Here is a 23039-nt window from a genome sequence, read left to right as displayed (position 1 = left end):
GTTCCATAATCATCCAATTTTTTTTTTTTTTATTTATCCACAAAATCTATATTTATATTATTTCTTATCCATATATCAGCATCTTTTTTTAGATCAACTTCTTAAATCGGGTAATTATTACTTTTGATTAGAGTTGCATTGGAAATTTTTTGAATTTCACTCTTAGGTTAACTTTAGTTAAAACTAAACTCCTAAAATTAGTATATTCATGAAAAAAATGAAGCTTTTATTAGTAAAAATAAACTTCTATTTTGAATCTTATACAATTTGCATTTTATAAATATGAGTGTTGATGTTCTATTTTTTTCCTTTGGTAAGCAAGAATTCATATTATATAGAACCAAAACAAAATATACGGAGGATAAGAATTCTATTAGTAAATTCAGTAGTAAAAGTGCTTTAAGCAACATTGTTACCAAACAAATTTAAAAATATTATAAATATAAAAAACGCTTTATAAAATACATCACCAAACACATAAAAACGTTTTCATAATTTTAACAGCAATTCCAAACGGCACATATTTAAACTAAAAAGGGCAAATTTATAATTTTATAAAGGGTCAATACATTAATTACATGTTTCCTTAAAAATTTCAAATTTTAAACATGACATCTAATATTGGAAGAGAAGTGGGCGTAGAACAAAAAAACTGATATATTTGTTTTCTTAAAGTGTTTGTAGCCGTTCGTTGTACTACAGGATTGTTGCAACTGTTTTAAATAGAGAGAGTAGTATTTTTCAATATTACAAAGGCTAATTAAAAAATAAAATATTGTTATTAGGGTTAGACTATAAAAATTACAATATAAAATTTTCATAACCTTAATGGATGACCCCAATCACTAACTTAATGGTACATTCCCACCATGAAAAGTAAAAGATCCAGGGTTCAAGTCTGTTAGTTAGCGTGTTTTTAACTGAGATTGAAAATAATACTAATAAAATAATGAATTGTCCCAGGTGCATTTTTATCTATCCACGTTCGAATTTAAATTGGCAACAATTTGAGAATTATCCCAATACAACTCATGGTCCGAAAATAGTGGAATTTTCTATTAATATGTGTCAATACTACAATGAAAACCATCATCAACCCATAAATTGCGGTTAATTCGGATTTGATAAAAATAGAACACCCTCTTGTTGGAGTTTATCCACTAATCATCTCCCCCTTTTCTTCCATTTATACATTTTGATATTGGTCATATATCTATATATGATTACATTACACTAAGCTTCTCCATTTTTGCCTCTTCTTACATTTTGATATTTAGATATATCTAATGTATATAGATATATCTACATATATCTAATATATATAAATACAAACCATAGGTAAAAAGCGCCATTTTTTCTTTGTTGCTGCAATTGTGTTCAAAGAATTCAAGGGCATTGAATAAAGTGAGCAACCTCTTACATGGTTCATGGGTTTTTTAATTTTTCAAAGTCATTCTATTTTTCTTCAACTTTATTTTTTATTTTTTATATAGCTTTTAAGCTAATTAATTTTTTGTGGGTTTTTATTTTATTTTATTTAATTGCTGTTAGATATGGACCCCAACAGAGATGTAGAGAAGGTTGGTGAGAAGCATGAGGAATTATCACAACCCCTCATTGGGCAAAAGACAGAAGGAAAAGAATTGCAGCTATGGTTTGTTCTTCTCAGCACATTTGTGGCTGTTTGTGGTTCTTTCTCGTTTGGGAATTGTGTAAGGAACAAATCATTTAAGCTTCATGTCCTTAAAACAAATGTCATTAGTCATTTGAGTTTTGATTAGGAAAAAGTCATGTGATCATAAAAAATTGTTGTTGATAAATGGGCTCCATTTTCTTATATTTTACCTTTATTGCGAAATGACATAATTGCCCTTATTTAAATTCATTAAATTCAATGTAAGGGGGCATTTTTGTCACTTAATTTAAGGAAGAAAAAAAACCACTCCCAATTGTCAACAAATGGTTTACTTTTTTTACTTTAACCCTGACTTTATACTTTGAAAACTATAGTGTACCATTGATAAATTTGTTTGAATTAGCTGATGGGACTTCTAATGGTTTTTTTTTTTTTTTTTTAATGGGATTTTGTTTGCAATGTCTAGTGATGGGTGATTAGGTTGTTTTACTCATTTTTGGTCATGTTATAGTCTAAAAATACTTCATTTCTGAAACATACCACGCATTATATTTTTACCCATATACATAACAATACTATATCAATTTTTTTTTTTTTTTTTTCCCTGCATTATATCAATTAATACATGTGAGTTTGTATATATATATATTTTTATCTTAATAAGTTCAATATGGGCTTTGCAGGTTGGATACTCGTCACCTGTGCAGTACGCTTTAATGGATGAACTTCAACTATCATATTCTCAGGTTTTTCTATCACTTCAATAAATTTTAACTTCAATTTTAATTTGTTTACCATCCAAATATTAGTTTTTGATGAGAAACACTATCATCGTTAATTGCAGTACTCTGTTTTTGGATCCATATTGAATATCGGTGCAATGCTGGGTGCAATCACATGTGGTCGGACTGCAGATATTTTAGGTCGAAAAGGGGTAAGTTTACTGTGCAAATTTATTACAGGAAATTATTTTTCAAAATGAAAAACTAAACCATGCGGGACTTACATGAAAATTACTATGAGTTATATGATATACATATCTATATAAATAGTGTTGTTTACGAGGTTTTTAAACTTGTAAGAACAGTTTTTGAGGTGGATACCAAGGCGCTCCACCTGCTATGCTACAAGTGGTATCAAAACAGGTCAAGTCCTTGATCGGGATGTCACACGATTTAGACAGAGTGTGGGGTCGACCACAATATTACCATTTAAATATTAATTAATGTAACAACACAAATCTCTCCCTAATGAAAGAGTGAGTTTTTCACAAAAATGATTTGCATTTCTTCTGTTGTGTGCAAGCAGGCAATGAAGCTGTCAGCCATTATCTGCATCATAGGGTGGATTGGAATCTATCATGCTTCGGTAAGTGATATCTTCATTCATTCAACAATATTATCTATATATATATATATATATATATATATATATATATATTAACTATAAGAACAACATTGTCTAATACTCTGCATGTGGCATTCTCTGAAGGAACCTGTTTTGCTAGACTTTGCAAGATTTTTAACAGGCTATGCTGCAGGAACTATTTCGTATGTGGTATGCATTTGTTTCTCTCTGTTGCTTCTCTTTCTTTTAGATAAACTACTATAAGATATGCATTATATATGCATACAATAACATATTCATTCTCAAGCAATTCTCTCTTTTTCTCCGTGTGGTTGACTAGGTGCCTATGTTTATCGGTGAGATAAGTCCGGTTAGCATTCGAGGAGGACTAGCAGCATCAAATCAGGTTGAATAAAGATTGTATTTAAGTCATTTTGTACAAATTCTTAAAATCACTCTCTCGATTTTTCTTTTTTGGAGTATTAGATATGTGAACTTTGGAGCCATTAACTTGAAAAGGATTAAATTCACAAAACCCCAATTTTTGATAGTCCAAAATTTATAGAGTACGTTTTGTGAATTTAACACTACTTAAAATTACCTAGGAACATGTTGTCAATAACTGTAAAGAAGTTGAATTTTAAAGCCATACCTTTCGTGAATTTGTATGGAAAACAACCTAAACATGCAAAAGATTAATTGGTTATTAGTTAATTTTTCTTTATCATTGTCTGCTGCAGTTTACTAACTACCTACTTATATGCTTCGCAGCTCTTTATTGTTATCGGCTTGTCCGCCTCCTATGTAGTAGGTGTATTTGTAACATGGAGGACACTTGCTATAACTGGTACAATCAAATATTCTTGGCTGATGCACTGATAGCAAGTCATTTGAAATCTATATGTTATCAAAATTCTAAAAGCATTAAAAGAACCAGTTAAATGAAATTTAATAATTGGTAACACATTTTTTTTGCATTTTTTTTGCATTTTTTTTTTTTTTTTTGCAGGAGTTATCCCATGTGTGGTTCTGCTTGTGGGGCTCTTTTTCATTCCAGAGTCCCCGAGATGGCTGGTAAGATTGTCTGCATTTCAAAAATCTTGACGATTTTTTTTTTCTTCTCTGAATTTTGATCCTTTTGATCCTCTAATAACTTGAATTTGGGCGAAACTTATGAATTTTGGGTTACCATAGTTCATGACCATGCCGGGGGAAGATTTTACATTAAGTACCTCATTTCACCTCCTTAAGCGACTAGAATATGAAGATGGTACTGATAAAATCTAACCACATTCTGTGCTGCAGGCAATGGTTGGCCAAGAGGAAGAGTCTGAAGCTGCATTAAGAAAGCTTCGAGGACCAGATGCTGACATTTCTCATGAAATGGCTCAAATACGAGTATATCATCTTCTTGATTCGTCAATATCATTTAAACCTTCCCTTTATCTTATTTCAAATTCGGAATTCAATTTTGTTGAGATCCTCCTTTATTCTTGTTAGCTTTTTTGGAATGCACTAGACCATAAGAACGCGTTTAAACCCCTCTAGCCCCTCTCTCTTTTATTTATCTATGGTTTGGTAAAAAGGGATTTTTTTTTTTTTTTTTTTCAATTACATTTCTCATCTTCTAGTTTAGTTTCTTAGTTTCAGTATGCTTAGATAAGAGAAAAAGTGTAAAGAGGTTATAACTCATCTTTTGTTATTAAACAGGAGTACTTAGAGACTCTTGGAACACTCCCAAAAGTTTCAATAATAAACATGTTCGACAAAAGTAATATCCGTCCAGTTATTGTAAGCATCATATCTCTCTCTCTCTCTCTCTCTCTCTCTCTCTCTCTCTCTGATTCTTCTTTGTTGGTTAATTTGTTCTTTAATGCTAACGTTTCCTCCTTCCATTCACTTGATCAATAGGTCGCGGTTGGATTGATGGCGTTTCAACAGTTTGTGGGAATCAATGGAATAGTGTTCTATGCTAACAAAATTTTTGTATCAGCAGGTGAATTCACATTGATTAAGCTCATTTATCAATGTTGATCAAGCTTTGTTACTGAAACTCCCTATGCTAATTGTTATCGGTTCTTTGGTATCAGGTTTCAACCCCAATATCGGAAGTATTACCTATTCTTGTCTACAGGTTTCACTTTGCCATCTCCACCTCTGTTGAGTGTGTGTTGTGTGTGTGTGTGTGTGTGTGTGTGTTTAAGTTATAAAAATGATTTTATTCCCTTTCCCAGGTGGTTGTAACCGCGTTTGGTGCAAGCATAATTGATAGTGCAGGAAGAAGACCAGTTTTATTGGTACATTGTTCGAAATTATCCATCTTTTGAATTCCCATTTAACCCTCTTAAGAAAGATTGAAAAATTAAATATAATGGAAAGAGATTTTATTTTTTTGATGAAAAATAAGTTCTTGATGTCCCATTTCAGGCATCTGCATCTGGGATGCTCGTTGGCAGTCTAATAATTGCGACGTCCTTCCTATTTAAGGTAGACATCAATCAAGCTTGCATATTAGAAACTTTGTTTGTCTTTGATTTCTTCAGTTTCTCATAACGCGGCGTTTGATGTTTGTTGACAGACTCATCAATTGGCAACTGATTTGGTTCCGATTGCAGCAGTCATCGGTGTTATGGTAAAATGAACTGTCCTTTTCATATTTAAACTCAACAATGGTCACTTGACTTTTGTCACTGGATTGATATGCTAACACCACCAGAACAAAACTTCCAATTTTGGCAAATAGTTCGTTTTAAACTGCTGCATTTGTTTGATTCTTGGAAATACTGCTCAAAATCTTACCTCATCCATATGCTTAATACATTAATATTATGTTCATAAATAATGTAATCTGCACAATGAGAAAAAGAAGGTTCCATCTAATATCACAAACATTAGTTTTTCTTATCCAATACCATCATGACACAGACACTGTCCCTGGTTTTATGTTCTATTTAATGTACACAACTTTTTTTGAGAAGAGAAAAAAAAAAACCGACCTTATACTTTGGAAGGTGAAGAAGTACTACTAAGCTAGTGTGCACAGCTTTCTTATGTGTTTCATACTTTCAGGTTTATATAGGCTCCTTTTCAGTTGGAATGGGTGCAGGACCCTGGCTTATTATGAGTGAGGTAAAGTCGAGATTGTGAAAAATAACCCTTTTTCCTTTTTTACCGGAAAGTTCAAGCAAATGCACACACTCACAATATTGCTCCTAGCAAAGCTTGAACTCTCAACCTCCCCTTTGGTCTTCGATGCAGGTGTTCCCTCTGCACGTGAAGGGAATGGGCGGAGGCATGGTAACATTGATGAACTGGTTTGGTGCTTGGGCTGTTTCTTTCTCCTTCAACTTTCTCATGCTATGGAGCTCATATGGTAAGCTCTCTTTAATTTTAAGATACTAGTATCGCGATTTAAAAACATTCAAAATTTTCTTAACAAACTTAGAGAAATTTGGGACTTTTTTGTGTCAGACCATTACTGCTATTTCATGTAACAACAAAAATTTCTGAACTAGAATTAAATGAATATCGTCAACGAATTTGTTTGATTATATAAATTTGTTTTTGTTTTGTTTGTTTTGTGGTTGTTCAGGTACATTTTACATTGATGCCTTTGTTTGTGCACTCGCTATCCTTTTCATCTACAAGTTGGTTCCTGAAACAAAAGGTCGAAGTCTGGAAGAAATTCATGCATCCATGAATTCATAGAAACGTAGAAGGGGTGGGTTGAGTCATTTTGTTCTGTGAACTTGCCATTGTAGTATTGTGTACATGTTAAAGTTGGTGGTCCCTGGAACAGAAGGCCATATCCTTTCTTCCATGTGAAATGACCCTCTTGTACATGGGTTCTTGTGTTGGTGGAATACTCTGCAGAACTATTGTGTTCCAAAACCAAAGCAGTACAACTACCTGTTTGTTTCTGAAGAAATCATTTTCCCGCGGAGAAATTATTTGACAGCCTCATGTTCACAAATTAAAATTTCTTTCATTTTCTTCCCCCAGTTATTTATTTTTTATTATTATTTTTTTTTCTTGAAAAGTTCAAGCAAACACACGTGCTCATTACTTATATTTTTGCCCTCACCGAGGTTCGAATACTCAAACCTCTCTAAAGAGGAGGAGAGAGCTTTTATCATTTAGAATAGAACCCATTGATCCATTGCTATGTTGTTAAAATTGCGTTACGTCTCTCCTTTATCATTTATGTACGCTTATTTCTTAATAAGTCATTTACATACCGAGACATTTTTTGGGTTGGACTTGACTATATCATTAATTTATTGATGTTTAGCTTTTGATTATGTGATAAATTACTTAAAACCCTTTTGAAATTACTATTAATTTGAAGTTATAAATTTTTTAATTTGATCACCTCTCCCTCCTACCTATAAATATCCTAGCTCATTAAAAAAGGCAACTCCTAGAATAAATTAGTGGATTTTTGTTGGTTCAAGAATCTTAGCATGAATTCTGATGAGTGTTTAAATATACATGCTAATATACCCCTTTTTACATTGAGAATTATTTTTCAAAAGTTAGGTACAGAACCACTTTCCTTTACTTGACTCTTGAGTATAACTTATGTTCGACTTAGCTACTATTACTTTTCGGTCATTCGGTACAGCCTTTGAAATATTTGTTTATTTATTTATTTTTTTAAATATTCGTTAGGTTCAAGTACTTTTGTGCACATCACCATGAAATGATGCACTTAAAAGTAAAGGGCATATTAAGTAATTCAAAATAATTCATAATGTTTTTTCATGTTTACCAAATTCACCTATTTAAAATTTACTTCATTCTAAGTTTTAAATTAATCCAATAAAATGAGAATAACAATTTTATTTCATTCCATTCTCATTATAATCACGCTTATATGAGAGATGAAATCCACTTTGATCAATGCCCCATAATATTAGTAATCAAATAAAAGATATTTTTATATATTATTTACACCAAAGACTTCAAAGAATGACAAATCTTTTGAATAAATAGGCGTGTTGTGGGTCCATCGTCTTCATTACACCATTCTTTCTTTCTTTCTTTCTTCAGTTTCATCTTCATCTTCATGTCTATTCTTTTTTTCCTCCTAACATAAACAAATCTTATGTATCCTTTCTTTCTTCTTCTTTTTCCCATGTTACACATAGCCTAATTAAGTACTGGTCATGAAAAGCATCACATGAGTTTATTCTAACAGTTTTTTATGGCTTGAGGGAAGCTTTTGAAATAGTAATCTAGAAAAGGAAAAAGTTTTTTAGAGATTTTTTTTTTTTTTACCATTTTTGCCTTTAAAATAAGGAGGCAAAAGTGTAAAAAAAAAATCTGAAATTTCACCAAGCGAGTACAATACCTCCTATAGTATAAAAGTGAGCAAGTGTATAGTTTCAAAAGTGAATAATTTGTCGGCTTCCAGCCACTTTCTTTTTATGTTGTAATACACGTGATTGTTACTTTTTATTAATTCCAAAAGTATCCTCCCATATGACCGATATATCCCATTTTCCTATAAAAAGACTTTTGATTGCATCAGCTCTGTATGTTCTCCCTCCAAGGTTGGTTCATTTAAACATTTTATATATATATTTATGTTCACGTGTATTTCTTTCATTTCTGTCTTTTCTAAGCTGCTAGAAAAGTTTTGGGAGCTAGACTTTATGATTATATCAAATTGTCTATAATGTAATACTATATAACTAAAGATATAACACAACCATAAAATGTACGTAGTCAAAGCCTCTCTTACATATGATTTGAAGTGTGGGATTGTAAATCCCTTTTTGGCCTCAAAGCCTTTCTCATTCTTCACATTAAAATAATTTTCAAGGATTTCATTTGCTTGAAACTTCAATAAGTTGCTAGTTAGTTTTGTGTTCTGAATAATTTTTCATCTTTTCGCTCCCTACTAAATTAGGCCATGAATATATATGAGGAAGTGTTATAAAAAAATAATAATAATAAAACACAGATGAGGAAAAAGTTAATGAACACGTGTTGTCCAATTCTGTAGAAAAAAAAGAATATGAAATCCATTGGACCCAAGTTCACATAAACCAAGCAGAGGCCCACGTGAGAAGTAACAACACCTAAGTCAATTTCGAGTCATGTAATACCTCTGTTTTATATAGAGGGCATTTAAAATATTTTGTTTTTTAGTTATAGGGGTAGTATGGTAAATACACAATGACATCAGTTAGAAAATGATAGGAGGTGAAATGTAAGGAGTCAAGTTACTCTCTTTTCGAATGTTAGAAATTAGCTTATTCACTTTTATACCACAAAAAAATATTTAGTTCACTTGGTAAAACTTAAGGGTAATAATCTCATAATTGAGGGATCCAAACCCACCTACTCTTAAGCTAGAGTTTTTTATTTCTAAATATTAGACTCTGATTGAGAGTTGATTGTGGGGAGTGGTCCATTTATAGGAGTAGTTGTGTAACACATGGCTTGTCCACAGGGACAATACTTTTTTAATATATATAACGTACGGATATAATTTAATAATACAAGCCATATATAATAAATTAATGCACGTCCGTCAGTGCATGTTCACTGTACACATTTTTTTGCCTTTACGTTATTTATTTATTTATAAATATATGTGTTAAATTTGTTAAGATTTTTACTTGCGTCGATTAGTATAAATTTAACAAATTATATACAAGTAAATATGATAAAATATGATTCAATTTGCACGTTAAAAATAACCCTTGAATACATTAATACCACCTTCACATAAACGCATCATTGACCGAGTCACAAAGTTTTTACCATAGGTAAAGGAATATAGTGGAGTATATATATATATGTTTGTGCTAATAATGATAATATACAAACTCATTAATCCAAACTAGTTCAAACCGCACTCAATGGTAATTATTGAACATTAGAATATATATTTCTGGGTCATACATTTCAAAACCTAGCTATTACCAAACATTCTACTCTGACAGTCTCACTGAAAACAAACTCTCTATAGATGTGTGTATGTATATATATATATATATAGTTCTATCAGTTATGATTTTTTTTTCTTGTGTCTCTATAGATATGGAAAACAAGGAAGTAAGGAAAGCTCTGCTTGAAGGGGATGAAGAAACAGCTAATGGAAATGGAGTTGATGATGGCAATGAGATCAGCTCAGTCACGCTCTCTCTTGTGTTCAGTACCTTGGTTGCTATCTCTGGCTCCTTTGGTTTTGGGACTGCTGTGAGTAATTTTTTTTTCATTTCATTTAAAGAATAGTTATTTTTTTTTATTTTTAATTTTAAATAACTGATCATCCAATACTAATTTTCGAAACATCGTGCAAAGCAATAGTTAGTTTAGCTCCTCCTTAGTTTTGTTTGTGGGACAAAATTTTGAACCTTCAACTCTCTCAGAAATGATCTGTGCCAGGGAATGAAAAGGAATGGTTATAGAGATATTAGATTTATGACTATGAATAGAGGAAGAAGCTCATACCATAATAGTAGCATGAATAAGAGCTGAAATAGGACTACACCCTTCCATAACATCGGTGATGGATGGTGTATAACCTGATAGATATGGTACATTTTCGGTTGGAATTTTTTGAAAAATATTTTAATAATTTTTACACTTGTTATGCTGATATAATGAGAAATTATTTATTTATTATAAATTCTCTGTGGTGTCTCATCTCTTAAGGTTGCCATAATTTAAAAAAATTCGAGTAAAAAATCTGTATAAGGCGATTAAGGGAATTGTGCAGATTTAGCACACCCAGTGATAAATAATAAAATCAGTCTCATTTTTAGAAAATTATTGACTATTTTGAATAAATTCTGAAATTACTTGTTATTCAATATAAACTTAAAATTTCTAATAATAAACAAAACTTACAAAAAAAAAACTTTTGGCGGAAATCGACAGCTGAAAAAAAATGTTAGTGAAATAGAGAAAGACCAAAATATCCTCTCAACACACTTAGGAATCCTTTGTAATACACCGCCGCCACCATCATAGGCTCCCGCCGCCGTCACCTTTGTTTCCATCAACCACCACCACATCTCGCTCGCTCACACACGTAATCTCTCTATCTGGCACGCACACGCAGAGAAACTCTCTCTCTGCCCAACCAAAAGCTCCAATCTTTGAGATTTTGTGAACCTTTGATGGGAAGCTAGGGTTTATCGGTTGATTCGTCGATTAAGGCGAAGCCAAGTCTCATTGGTTCGATGGAAAGCATGGTGGCAGAAGGTTCAAGTCAGAGAATATTTCTGATGGTGGCCGTGGAGGTGGTCGCCGCGGGGGGCAATGGTGGCGCTGGGACGACGAACTTCCCGTGGAGCAGCATGCGGTCTTCCAGGTTGCTAGTTCCGCGTTGCAAATTAAGAATTGGACAATATGCCCTATGTTCTACCTGAGTGTATATACAAATGATTGTAGGGGAAAACCATTACTTTCCAAGTCCAAAAACCACCATCGCCACTGCCACTGCCACTGCCACGGCCTTCTACTGTCGCCTCCTCCTTCCACCACCACTACCGTCCTTACCACACCCACACCGCCACCGCCACCGCCCACTGCCTTCCACTACTTTCACCATCAATGGTAATATTATTTCATTCCTACATCATTTCATATTTATAACTAAATAATAGAATGAATTTCATTCCATTCCCAATTCGTTCCATTCTCATTTCATTTTATTTTTGCCCGCCAAAGTGATATTTACTCAAACTTTCAAAATAGAAGTCAACTTCATTAAAAACAAGAATTGTGTGTTAATCCTACTACTTATTTTCCCCATATATATTTTTTAAGTACTTATTTTTCTTTCACCAACTTAAGTTTCCCTTGCTTAACTTTCTAGCAAGGTTTTCTTTTTACTTTTTCTTTACCTTTATTTTTTTATTTTTTATTTTTATTTTTTAGATAAATATATATATATATATTTTCCTTTCATGCTCATCAGATGGACCCTTATTTTGTCTTTTTTCCATTCCCTTCACTAAATTGTGAACGTGATCCAAATACAGGCCTAAAGTGTTCTCCTTTATTTTCCTTTGATGCTAATGGTAAACATGACCAAGTAACTGTGATCAAAGTTCTTTAGCATAACACATGAATTGGAAAAGGATCTTAAGTTGCACCAATTCTTATATGATTCTTAACCGTTCAAAACTTAATTTTAAATTTCCATATATAAATTTGATAGCTAGAAATGACATGAAGGGTCAGTAACTAAAACTGAAGGAACTTGGGAGGCTGTTTAATCATCTTAGTTGACATTGAAAACTGAGGAATTTTAAGGTTCTGATAATTTAGCCAGATATGCTCAACTTTTCGCCAAACAGCCTTTTAAAATTTATCCTTAAAAATTATTGTGCTACCTAGAACTCTTCAGTATTCAATATTATCGATAATTTTTCAGTGCCAATCTATTTTTATCAAATATGCTCTTAAATGTGGTTCTTATTTAGTAAGCCTCTTTTTTAGATAAAAAAAAAATGGTTGTCATTTTATCAGATAGTATTGGCAATTTGTTGCATTGAACGCTAGCTTTGTAATCAGCTGACACTGATTTGGCATGTGACCTATGATCACTTTGTAGCTGGGATATTCATCTCCTGCTGAGTCTGGAATCATGAATGACCTGGGCCTCTCGACTGCAGAGGTAACTGTTTAGTATTAACTGCTCCTTTTTCTCTTTTTCGCCCTGTGTTCTGTTCTTCCTAGAAAGCCATGGATATAGATAATGAATGAAACTATTAATCATGTGGTTCTTCATGTTTCCTTGTTAGTTTTGCACATGATATGGCCGACCCCGTTTGTATGGGATAAAGGAAAGGATGATGATGATGATGATGAGTTTTGCACATGATCCTTGAGTTTTGTTGCATTACCCGAGTCCAGACACTTATTATTAGCTCATAACCATGATTTCTACTTTTCTAGCAAAAAAGTAATGCAAACGAACATAAATTCAGTGCAAGAAAGAATTGAACCTGCTAATGGCATGCCAAAAATTTCCTCTTCTAATAGTGAAATTCATCTCATCTCATCTTTGAGGTAGCAGCTATACGACTGAATCTTGTGAAGTCATGGTTTAATGTGATTTTATTTTTCTTTGCTTCATAATAGTTAAAAAAATGGGATTTACTCCTCCATTACTCATAGAACTGTGTTGTGGGCTTTTACCCTTCTTTTATAGATAGTAGACGATAAGTTTAACTAATTTAAATTCGTATCATGCATAGTCCTCGACAAAAAGTAGCACATATTAAATGTGTCTCTATTGAATTGTGTTATCCACAGTTCATTGATGAACATGGTTGTGACTTGGGACTGTGATAATCACTAAATGCGGTGACTGTTCACATGTAAATTGATGTAAAGTTCATAAATATAAAATGATATAATGAACAGAAAATTGATCACAATAATTCATTGCTTTAGATGTAACAAATAACTTTATACATAGCTGCGAGCAATAGATCTAGTATCTTCAGTTTGTGTCTGAAGTCACTGCTGCGTGATCAATGCAAAAGTCACATGTATTTTGTCTAGCTTTAAGCATAACTTATTCATTCTGAGTTTTTGCATTTCTTCACTTTACTGATATTTCTTGCTTATGTTCCTCATTTGCAGTATTCTGTTTTCAGTTCCATACTGACAATAGGGGGAATATTAGGTGCAGCATTAAGTGGGCGAATAGCAGATTTCTTTGGTCGGAAAGGCGTAAGTTCTTTTTTGCCTTTCACTTATCTATAGGATTATTTAATTTTCAGCAACACAATTGTGTGCCAACATCAAGCTTATATCAGTCTTGATTGAACTTTTATGACAGGCGATGTGGTTTTCAGAAATTTTCTGCCTCATGGGATGGCTTGCAATATTATTTTCTGAGGTTGCTAATCTTCTAGTTTCCCCACAATGTTTCTTTTATTTAAGTTCCGCTTTATCCAATCACCAAGGAGAACAATAAATAATAATAATAATAATAATAATAATATTGTGTTGCATACCTTCTAACATCTCTTTATAAGCTGTAGGCTCTCTATGAATCAGCTTTAGGAAGAATTAGATTTAGTATGATCTTTCATAAATTATTTGTATTGCGTGCTTTGGTTGTATGATCTGTAAGTTCGACTAGAAAAGATGTTTTAACACTGAAAATCAATTTATTAGTATTAGGTGTCTTCTTGAGATTGCTAAAATGGCAAAAATAATGTCTAGAAATTACAGTTTAAGCGAAAGTCACCTTAATATTTTCCTTCTACTATATTATTTATGTTTTCGTGGATTTGTAAAATTTGTTGAAAGGATGCTGTGTGGCTAGACATTGGAAGACTGGTATTGGGATATGGAATTGGGCTACTTTCTTATGTGGTACTTCCAGTAACTTTTTACATTTCATATTTGATTCAACTTGTCTACATAGCAGATCTCAGTATTTGCATTTTATTGCTGAACAGGTACCTGTTTATATTGTAGAAATATCACCCAAGAATCGAAGGGGAGAATTTACAGGACTTAGTCAGGTAGATATTGGTATTATTAATTTGGATGAAAGGATAAACTTTTTCCTCATGTGCTTAATTATGTATTGACAATTCTATAGTTAATGGTAGGCTGTGGCCAGTCACTCTTCTTCTTCATCGGTTTATTTGTCAACTGGCGCACCTTGGCGTTAATTGGTAACTCCTTTTTGCTTATTTGATGGATATGAAGGTAAAAGGGCTAGTCCAGTGCACGAGGCTTCCGCTGTTGCGGGGTCTGGGGAGGGTGACCTTACCTCTGAATTTGAAGAGCCTCAAAATCGAACAATCTTAGAGTTGTGCCGAGGCCCACATCATGTAATCAATAATTGTCTTCTAATTTGAATCAGTTTTCAGGAACTTTACCCTGTATGGCACAGCTTCTAGGTCTATTCTTCATTCCAGAGTCTCCGAGATGGTTGGTGAGTTGAATACAAAGTCGTGTTAAAATTGATTCTTAGGTTGTTTCTCAAGCCATTTTTAGCCAAAAACTTGTTATAACCAAATTTAGCAAATACATGGCACTAGATCAGCTTTTCTAGCACAAGCATCCACTAAGAGACTCAATTCTTAAGTGCACTCACTTGCAGGCAAAGATTGGCCGTGAGGAATACAAAGCTGTTTTACAGCGTTTTAGGGGAGAGAATACTGATATTTCTCAAGAAGCAGCTGAAATTAAAGTAATAACTACCAGTCAGGAACAAATATTTTTGATTTTTGATTTTTGATTTTTTTGGTGCATATAAATAGAAGTGTTTTCCTTTCATTTGTACAGGATTACACAGAAACACTCCAAAGATTATCAAAAGCTGCATTTATAGACTTATTTCAAAGGAAATATGCATATTCAGTCATTGTGAGCCCAACAGAAGAATCCTGAATTAATGTGCCTAGTTTTTTTTTTTACGACTTATTTAATCTCTATAAAATTCAAAAATTGGTGCAGGTAGGAGTTGGGCTAATGGTGTTTCAACAATTTGGTGGGCTGAATGGATTTGCGTTCTATGCAACCGAAATTTTAGAATTGGCTGGTAAAACTATGGCTATTAAGTGAAGGTCCTAATAATTATTGATGTAAAAAGAAGAAGATATATTTGAATCTTTGGTTTTTGGCAGATTTTAATAACGAGATTGGGAAGATGGCAGTGGCTGTTGTCCAGGTTCTTCTTTAATTTTGATGTAATTTGAATGTTGAATATATATTTAAAATTTCATGCGTAATGCAATATAAACATTGTATATATTATTTTATTCAGATTCCAACTTTTATTCTGGGTGTCCTTTTAATGGATAGATCGGGAAGAAGACCACTTCTGATGGTTAGAATGTAAAATAGCTTTCTTTTGAGTTTGTATGTAGTTGATCTAAAAGTCGGTACTAATGTATTTGTGTCTTCAGGCTTCTGCAGCTGGAACATGCTTGGGTTGCCTCCTTACCGGATTGGCATTCTTATTCCAGGTTTCTTCTAAATCAAAATTCATATACTTCACCAATGGGCGTTAGTCCAGATGGTGTGATCTCTCCTCTCCGAATGAGCGGTGTCATATCCCTGTTAGCGGCAATATTGTGGGTGTATATTAGTATATGTGTTTTCTGAAATTTTGACAATTATTATTTATTGAATGACTTGCCTCATGTAGGACCTTCAACAGTGGGAGGAGGTCACTCCCATTTTGGCATTTAGTGGTGTAATGGTAATGCACTGTGACTGAAAATCTTTCTTTACCTACTTCTCAATAAAGGATAATCTAATGGTGAGGCTCACCTCACATGTTGGACGAAGTTGGTTGAAATTTCCTTAGGGCCACCCTCGGGAAATTTTTCAGTAATTGTTATGTGGGATGAGAGATTGTTTTTGCCCGGTGGTGGACTATGGGGTGCTTTAAGAGACATGACACCACCATCGTTGAGATGGGAAAAAAAGAAAAAGAAAAATTATTTCGTTTTTGTCTCACTTTTGTCCTATAGTTGATCGATTTGACTGTGGGATTGAAGGTCTTTGGTTTTTAGCTGAGCTTTGGCTAATCAATAATTAATTAAGTCATTGGGCTGACTGATTAATATCTTGTTTAGGTGTATCTAGCATCTTTTGCATTAGGCATGGCAGGTATACCATGGATTATAACATCAGAGGTTAGTGAACATACTTTTGGCTTTCTAACTCTACATCCTCAGATGAAATTACAAAATTTTATCTTAACATTACAAAATTTTCATTTCAGATATATCCTATTACCATTAAAGGTTCAGCTGGAAGTCTTGTGACTTTGGTCTCCTGGTTTGGTTCTTGGCTTATTGCTTACACTTTCAATTTCTTATATGGATGGAGTTCAGCAGGTGATCTCTCTCTCTATATATTTGTACATGCATATATATATATATATGTATGTATCTGTGTGTGTCTTTATGTATAGTTTTGTAACATAATTTATTGTGGACAATGTTTCAGGCACATTTTTTGTATATTCATCCATTTGTGGGTGTGCTGTTCTATTCATTGCAAAATTGGTGCCAGAAACCAAGGGGCGGACACTAGAAGAAATACAAGAATCAATTACCCATACTTTTTCACTAAGAGGAATCTAGCATAGCATCTGTGAGTTTTACAACAAATATCAAATGCAAGGATACATTGGTAAATTCATATTAATAAAAAATGGAATGCATATTGATATATATATATATAAGTTTGATTATCAGTCAGTCTAATAAGATCATCAATATTTGTGAATGAGCACAGCTGATGTGATTATTCTTGTAAGGGTTAAGTGCAAAAAAAAAACCTCATAATATACAAAATGTGCAATTAATCCCTGTTGTTCGAAAAACTCTCCTACATTTTACAATTTTTTTTTTTGGCAAGTAAAGCAACTGAATATATATATGAATAGAATAATTACAAGAAGGCCTTTGGCCAGAGACCAGCCCCAATGAAGGGGAAAACAAAGCCCAAATAAGCAAGCCCAATCTAGAGAACTGATAAGCCTAACCTAGCCCAGCCCAAACAGATACAACAACAAGCATTAACGTATCAGACCGTTAATGGTGGTTCCAGTGAAGCAATGATGATGAGTTGCATCTGCAACTCAAGAAGCAAGATCAGGTGGACGAGGTGGCGGATGGCAACAAGATGGAGACAGGTTCCACTCACAGAGGATTTTCCGAGAGCTTGAACAATCATGTAGGAATCCCAGCTTCAGAATCGATTTTATGGTGTAACAAATTTTGTTTGAGACCACTCTGGTGGAAAACTTTTTTCTATTGAAGATTCTTTCGTTCCTCTCTTCCCATGTGTGATAGATCAAAGCTGAGAGATATACCTTCCGAAGAAGGTTCTGTGCTGAATTCCTCTTCCATTGTGAGGAGAGCCATCTTATTAGGTTTTCCCAATTCACATTCGGTGTAATTAGATTGCATCTGTCACGGATGAATCGCCAGATAGGGGAAACAAAAGAACACTTGAAGAAAAGATGATCATGAGATTCTTGGCTGCTGTTGCATAGAACACACATGTTGTGATGAAGTGCCATAGCTTTGGAGTCCAGGGTAGGTAATCTTGATTGCACAGCCAACCACATATTGAATTTCATGCGAGGAATTATAGGAGCCTTCCATACCACCTTGAACCAATGGACCGCTGGGGATTGACCTGTAAGAAATAAGGTGGTTTTCTTCAAGTTGTACTCACCAGAATTGGAAGCTACCCAGGAGAGCTTGTAATTTCTTGTGGAGCATAGTGGAGGCAGAGAAAGTAGCTCAGGGATTACAGTTGATAGACATTCAGGAAAGGACCAAGTAGAATTAACAATGAAGATATTGACTTTGATGTTGACATTAAATCCAGCCTCTGTGAGTGTGGATAGTGGAAACCTTGCGCATAGTGGACCACCAATGCTCCAGTTATCCCACCAAAAGAGTGTGTCATTGCCATTACCAACTCTCTGCTTGATCAACTGCCTTGCATAGTGCCTTAGCTGCAGTATTTTCCTCCAATTCCAAGAACATGATTGTGGAATATTGGTGGACCAAATATTGCTGGATTTAATTAAGTGTGTGTTGCACCATGATATCTAAAGCCTGTCCCTGTCTCTAGTTTTCAAATCCCAAATGTGGTGAAGAATGCCAGCTTTGTTAGCCAATTCAAGGTTATGGATGCCCAGACCACCACTTTCCTTTGGTGTGCAAACTTTGTCCCAAGAAACCTTAGCTCCAGATGACTTCATTTCAGGCCCTGACCATAAAAAGGATCTAAGTATCTTGTTCAATTCATTGATAACTGCCTTTGGGAGAAGGAAGATGCTGGACCAGTAAATTTGGGATGATACAAGGACAGATTTGATAAGTTCCAACCTCCCAGCATAAGAAAGGCTTCTAGAGGTCCAGTGGGATACTCTACTTGTCAATTTTTCAATGAGTAAGCTGCAATGGACAGACTTTAGGTTTGTAGATATCAATGGGACCCCAAGATACTTCACTGGAAGAGCCCCAACTCCATTACCAAGTAGCTCAGAAATTGCAGCTTCTGTGTGACAGTCCACACCAGAGCAAAAAAGGTTGCTTTTTGAAAGATTGATTTGCAGACCTGACATGGTGCAAAAATGGTCAAGGGCACACTTCAGAACTGAAACAGAAGAGATATCCCTATGGCAAAGCAGCAACAAATCATCAGCATAAGAAAGATGAGTGATCTTAAGGGCATCACATCTCCAATGATATTTAAAGGTACAGACCCTTGCCACATACTCTTTGATTATGAATGATAAAACATCAATTGCAATGATAAATAGGAAGGGTGAGATGGGGTCTCCTTGTCTCAATCCTCTCTTCATTTTGAAGTAACCTTGAATTTCCCCATTGAGGGCAATTGTGAATGAAGGAGTAGAGATACATGCCTGAATTAGGTTAATAAATTTTTCTGGAAAATTGAACAGCTTGAGGCTATTGAGGATGAAATCCCATTTAACAAAGTCAAAAGCTTTTTTCAAATCAATTTTGATGGCACACCTTGCAGGTTTTGAATCCTTGTGGTAACCCCTTAGTAACTCATGTGCTAGAAGATTAGGGTCAGTTATTTTCCTCCCTTTGATGAATGCTGCCTGTGATTGGTGTATGAAATGAGGTAGGGTAGATTGCAGCTTAAGGGCCAGTAGCTTTGCTATGCATTTGTAAACAATGTTGCAGCAAGAGATTGGCCTATAGTCATGCAATGAGGTGGGGTTTTGGCATTTGGGAACTAAGGATATATAAGTGTTGTTGATTTCAGAGAGAAGCTTGCCATTGTGGAAGAAATCAAGGATGACTTTAGTAACTGATCTTCCCACAATACCCCAAGTTTTTTGGAAGAAATTAGAGTTGTAACCATCAGGACCAGGAGCCTTATCCTTGCTTAGGCTGAACATACATGTTTGAATATCTAGTGGAGAAGGAATTTCAAGTAGGTAGCCATGTAAGTGATCAGGGATGAGGTTAGTGATGAATGGAAGTAGGTCAGTGAGAAGGTGAGTTGTTGGAGGTGGATTTCCAAGAATGTTTTGAAAATGTGAAACCACTTCTTGTTTGATGAGGTCCATATCATGTAAAACTTGACCAGAATCTGTAGTAAGTGAGATAATTTTCCTGCAATTGTTCCTTGATGCCACTGATTTATGGAAGAAAGATGAGTTACAATCATCAAGTTTGAGCCAGGTCATTCTAGACTTTTGTCTGAGCATATATTCTTGGATTCTCCCTAGCCTTAGATACTCATGTATCAGTGATTTTTCCAACTGTCTAAGATGGATATCAGATGGAGTGTGGTCAAGATCCAGTTGACAAGTTTCTAGCTCTACTGACACAACTTTAAGCTTTAAGTCCACTGCAGTAAACTCTTTTTTGCAATTGGCTCTGAGTGAATGCTTAAGGAGTTTGAGTTTCTGAACTACTTGGGACATTGAAGTTCCTCTAATGAAGGTACACCAAACATCATAAACAGTTGGCAAGAACTTAGGGTGAAAAGTCCATGCATTGAAGAATCTGAAGGGGATACACCTTTTGGGAGAATTGAGATTAATGTTGACAAGGATGGGGCTGTGATCTGAGATACCAGGAGGTAAGAGTGAGCACTTTGAGAGTGGGAAAGATGAAGTCCAGCTTGGATTAACAAGAGCTCTGTCCAATTTCTTTGTAATGCAAGCATTCCTTATACTCTTATTACACCAAGAAAAGAGGATGCCACTGAATTTGAGATCTTCAAGTTCATTTTGATGTATATTTTCTTTGAAATCAGAAATAGCTGGACACAATCTCATGGAAACACCAAAGGTCTCAGCAGTATTGTGGATAACATTAAAATCTCCCATGAGTAACCATGGAGAGAGAGAGAATAGGCCTGCCTGCATTAAGAGATCATCCCATAGAGCTTGCCTTTCAAGTGCATTGTTAGCAGCATATATAAAAGAAGAGAAGAAGTTAATGTTCAGGCCTGTGATAAATATCTTACAATGAATGGCTTGCCTACTAGATGATATAACTGACAAATCAATGGTAGATGGATTCCATAGGATCCAAATTCTACCAAAATCTGAGTGAGAATAATTGTGAGTGATAGACCATGAGGAAGCCAAAAACCTGTGGACTACTGCCACATTGTGTAAGGACACCTTTGTTTCAACTAAAAAGACTAGATCAAGCTTTTTTCAGAGATTAGTCTCTTAATCTCTGATTGCTTAGAGGGTTGATTTAACCCTCTAATGTTCCATGTGAGAAAAGAAATCATTTAAAAGGAGGATTGAAAGAACCTCCTGGATGTGCTTGGCCTGCTGGAGAACCAATGTACATCAAATCCTTGCTGCAGAGAGGCATCTTCCCTGCCTTCTCCTCCAAAATACTGAAAGATCTCCTGTTATTATGCACTCTGGTGTGATTATCAGAGGTGTCAGAATCACTTAATGAGGATTGAACCAGGCTGGGGTATGCTGCATACTTGATGTTTTTGCCATGATATGTTCTTTGTTTCTTGTACTTGGGGGGGAACGTGATAAGGCAGGACCTGCTGATTGGTTGGTTCGGTTGAAGAGGGAGTGGACTGGTATTAGAGAAATTGAATTTCTTGATGTAAAGTGGAGAGTGGATAGGTGTATGTGATTTTGTGGGAGAGGTGTTATGGTCAATGAGAGGAGATGATGGGAAGGTTTAGGAGTGGAGGAGGATGGGGAGGTGGCTTGTGAATTTTCCTCAGGATCCAAACTGTATAATGGGGAGAAGTGGTTAGTGGTGATTGCAGCAGGTATTGATTTTGGAGTGGAAGCATGTGGGACATTCTTCTTCTTCCTTACTGTGATCCATTCATTGGTTGGAGGGTTGATAAGGTCTGTTGCAAGGCTATTATGCTTCTGAGGGGTGTTAATACCTCTGCTCTTGTGTGGTAGGTTGATGAAGCTAGGGGGCAGCTTGCTTTAGTGTGGTTTAAGTGGTTGCATTTGGTGCAGAACTTAGGGAGCCACTGGTATTCCACCTGATTTGCTCAAAGCTATTATCTTCCATTCTCAGTTGAATTTCATGTTGAAGGGGTTTAGTCAGGTCAGGTTAACACATATTCTTGCAAACCTAAGCTTAGTCACATTTTCTGTAGCTTGGTCAGCATATAGTGGTTCACCCACAGAGCTTACTATATGGCTTAATCCTTTGGCTGTCCAATAGTTCATTGGAATGTTGTGAAATTTAATCTAAGTAGGGATGCAAGTAGGGTGTGTGGCCTGTGAGGTTGAGTAATGGTTCTATTTCATAAGGGAGAATGGGTGACCTGCTATTGACTAAGGGCCTAAAGAGAGAACCTTTTCAGCCTCAGCAATGGAGCTGAATCTAAAGAGGAAACAATTATTCTCTCCAAGAATGGTATTTGTGAGCCCCATTGATCTCCAAAGCTTTGAAGCTGCCTCTTGTATGACTTTGAAAGGGATTCTTTTGTGAATGCAGATACCAACAAAGTGAGATGATGCCCAGAACTGCTTGCCTTCTTCAACAACTTCCATGGGTGGGTCAATGAAGGATGATGAGGTAGGTGGTATGAATTCAAGAATCATTTTACCAATGGGTTGTTTGACTACCTCTGTCTATGGTTTAGTCTGTTGGGTAATGGTAGGATTGTTGTGGAGGGGAGTTGGTTTGACTGTTGTGTTGTCTTGTAACTGTTGCACATGGTCAGAGAGAGGGGGTGGTGGGGCCAATGCAGTCTGAGGTGAGTTTGGTTGAAAGCATAAAATAGGTAAAACAGGATCATCAGCATTTGTAGAGGTGGGAAAGCATTCCACTGCTATACCAATTTGGGAAGGCTGAGCTGAGGAGGCTACAGTAGCCTGCAGAGATGAATTGACCAGGGGGATGGGTTTTAAAATTGAAGTTGAATTTGAATTTAAAATCAAACCTGCTCCCTCTTTGGGTGGTGGTGGTGGTGGTGGTGGTGGCTGCCCTGAGACTGAGGAGTTAGCTAGTAGCTTGTTTTTCTCCTTGACTTCTGCAAGCTCAGCTCTTAGCTCGGAAATGATCACCTTTAGGTTGTTGTACATCTCCAT

General features: G+C 35.1%; 2 protein-coding genes across 2 annotated transcripts; one reads left to right on the top strand and one right to left on the bottom strand.

Annotated features, from left to right (window-relative positions):
• The first annotated feature begins 1404 nt into the window (after positions 1–1404).
• On the top strand, positions 1405–17110 carry LOC132296032 (uncharacterized). The gene is made up of 37 exons (XM_059794281.1): positions 1405–1712; positions 2320–2382; positions 2481–2570; positions 2945–3004; positions 3128–3193; positions 3324–3389; positions 3724–3868; positions 3993–4057; positions 4289–4381; positions 4694–4774; positions 4895–4979; positions 5074–5117; positions 5218–5280; positions 5411–5470; positions 5562–5615; positions 6053–6112; positions 6242–6356; positions 6576–6630; positions 6764–6894; positions 10035–10195; positions 12564–12626; positions 13601–13690; positions 13800–13859; positions 14276–14341; positions 14428–14493; positions 14574–14649; positions 14848–14912; positions 15081–15170; positions 15266–15346; positions 15437–15521; positions 15607–15650; positions 15747–15809; positions 15889–15948; positions 16131–16184; positions 16564–16623; positions 16713–16827; positions 16940–17110. The coding sequence occupies exons 1-37, from the start codon at positions 1554–1556 to the stop codon at positions 17074–17076; spliced, it is 2991 nt and encodes a 996-aa protein (XP_059650264.1). The 5' UTR covers positions 1405–1553; the 3' UTR covers positions 17077–17110.
• Positions 17111–22580: 5470 nt separating this feature from the next.
• LOC132296031 (protein YABBY 3-like) lies at positions 22581–23039 on the bottom strand. The gene has a single exon (XM_059794280.1). It carries the CDS (start codon positions 23037–23039, stop codon positions 22581–22583), a length of 459 nt encoding a protein of 152 aa, XP_059650263.1.

Source organism: Cornus florida, unplaced genomic scaffold, assembly GCF_030987335.1.
Source record: "Cornus florida cultivar Cherokee Brave unplaced genomic scaffold, ASM3098733v1 CherokeeBrave_3.0.0_Hap2_Chr02, whole genome shotgun sequence".
In the NCBI taxonomy this organism is placed as follows: domain Eukaryota; kingdom Viridiplantae; phylum Streptophyta; class Magnoliopsida; order Cornales; family Cornaceae; genus Cornus; species Cornus florida.
This window is presented reverse-complemented; position numbering and strand designations above follow the sequence as displayed.

Excerpts from the sequence above, each read along its gene's own strand:
- LOC132296031 (XM_059794280.1), bottom strand. The coding sequence starts at position 23,039 with ATGGAGATGTACAACAACCTAAAGGTGATCATTTCCGAGCTAAGAGCT.
- LOC132296032 (XM_059794281.1), top strand. The coding sequence starts at position 1,554 with ATGGACCCCAACAGAGATGTAGAGAAGGTTGGTGAGAAGCATGAGGAA. Across the intron at positions 5,118-5,217 it reads TTACCTATTCTTGTCTACAG|GTGGTTGTAACCGCGTTTGG; the intron begins GTTTCACTTTGC and ends TCCCTTTCCCAG. Across the intron at positions 6,895-10,034 it reads CCAAAGCAGTACAACTACCT|ATATGGAAAACAAGGAAGTA; the intron begins GTTTGTTTCTGA and ends GTGTCTCTATAG.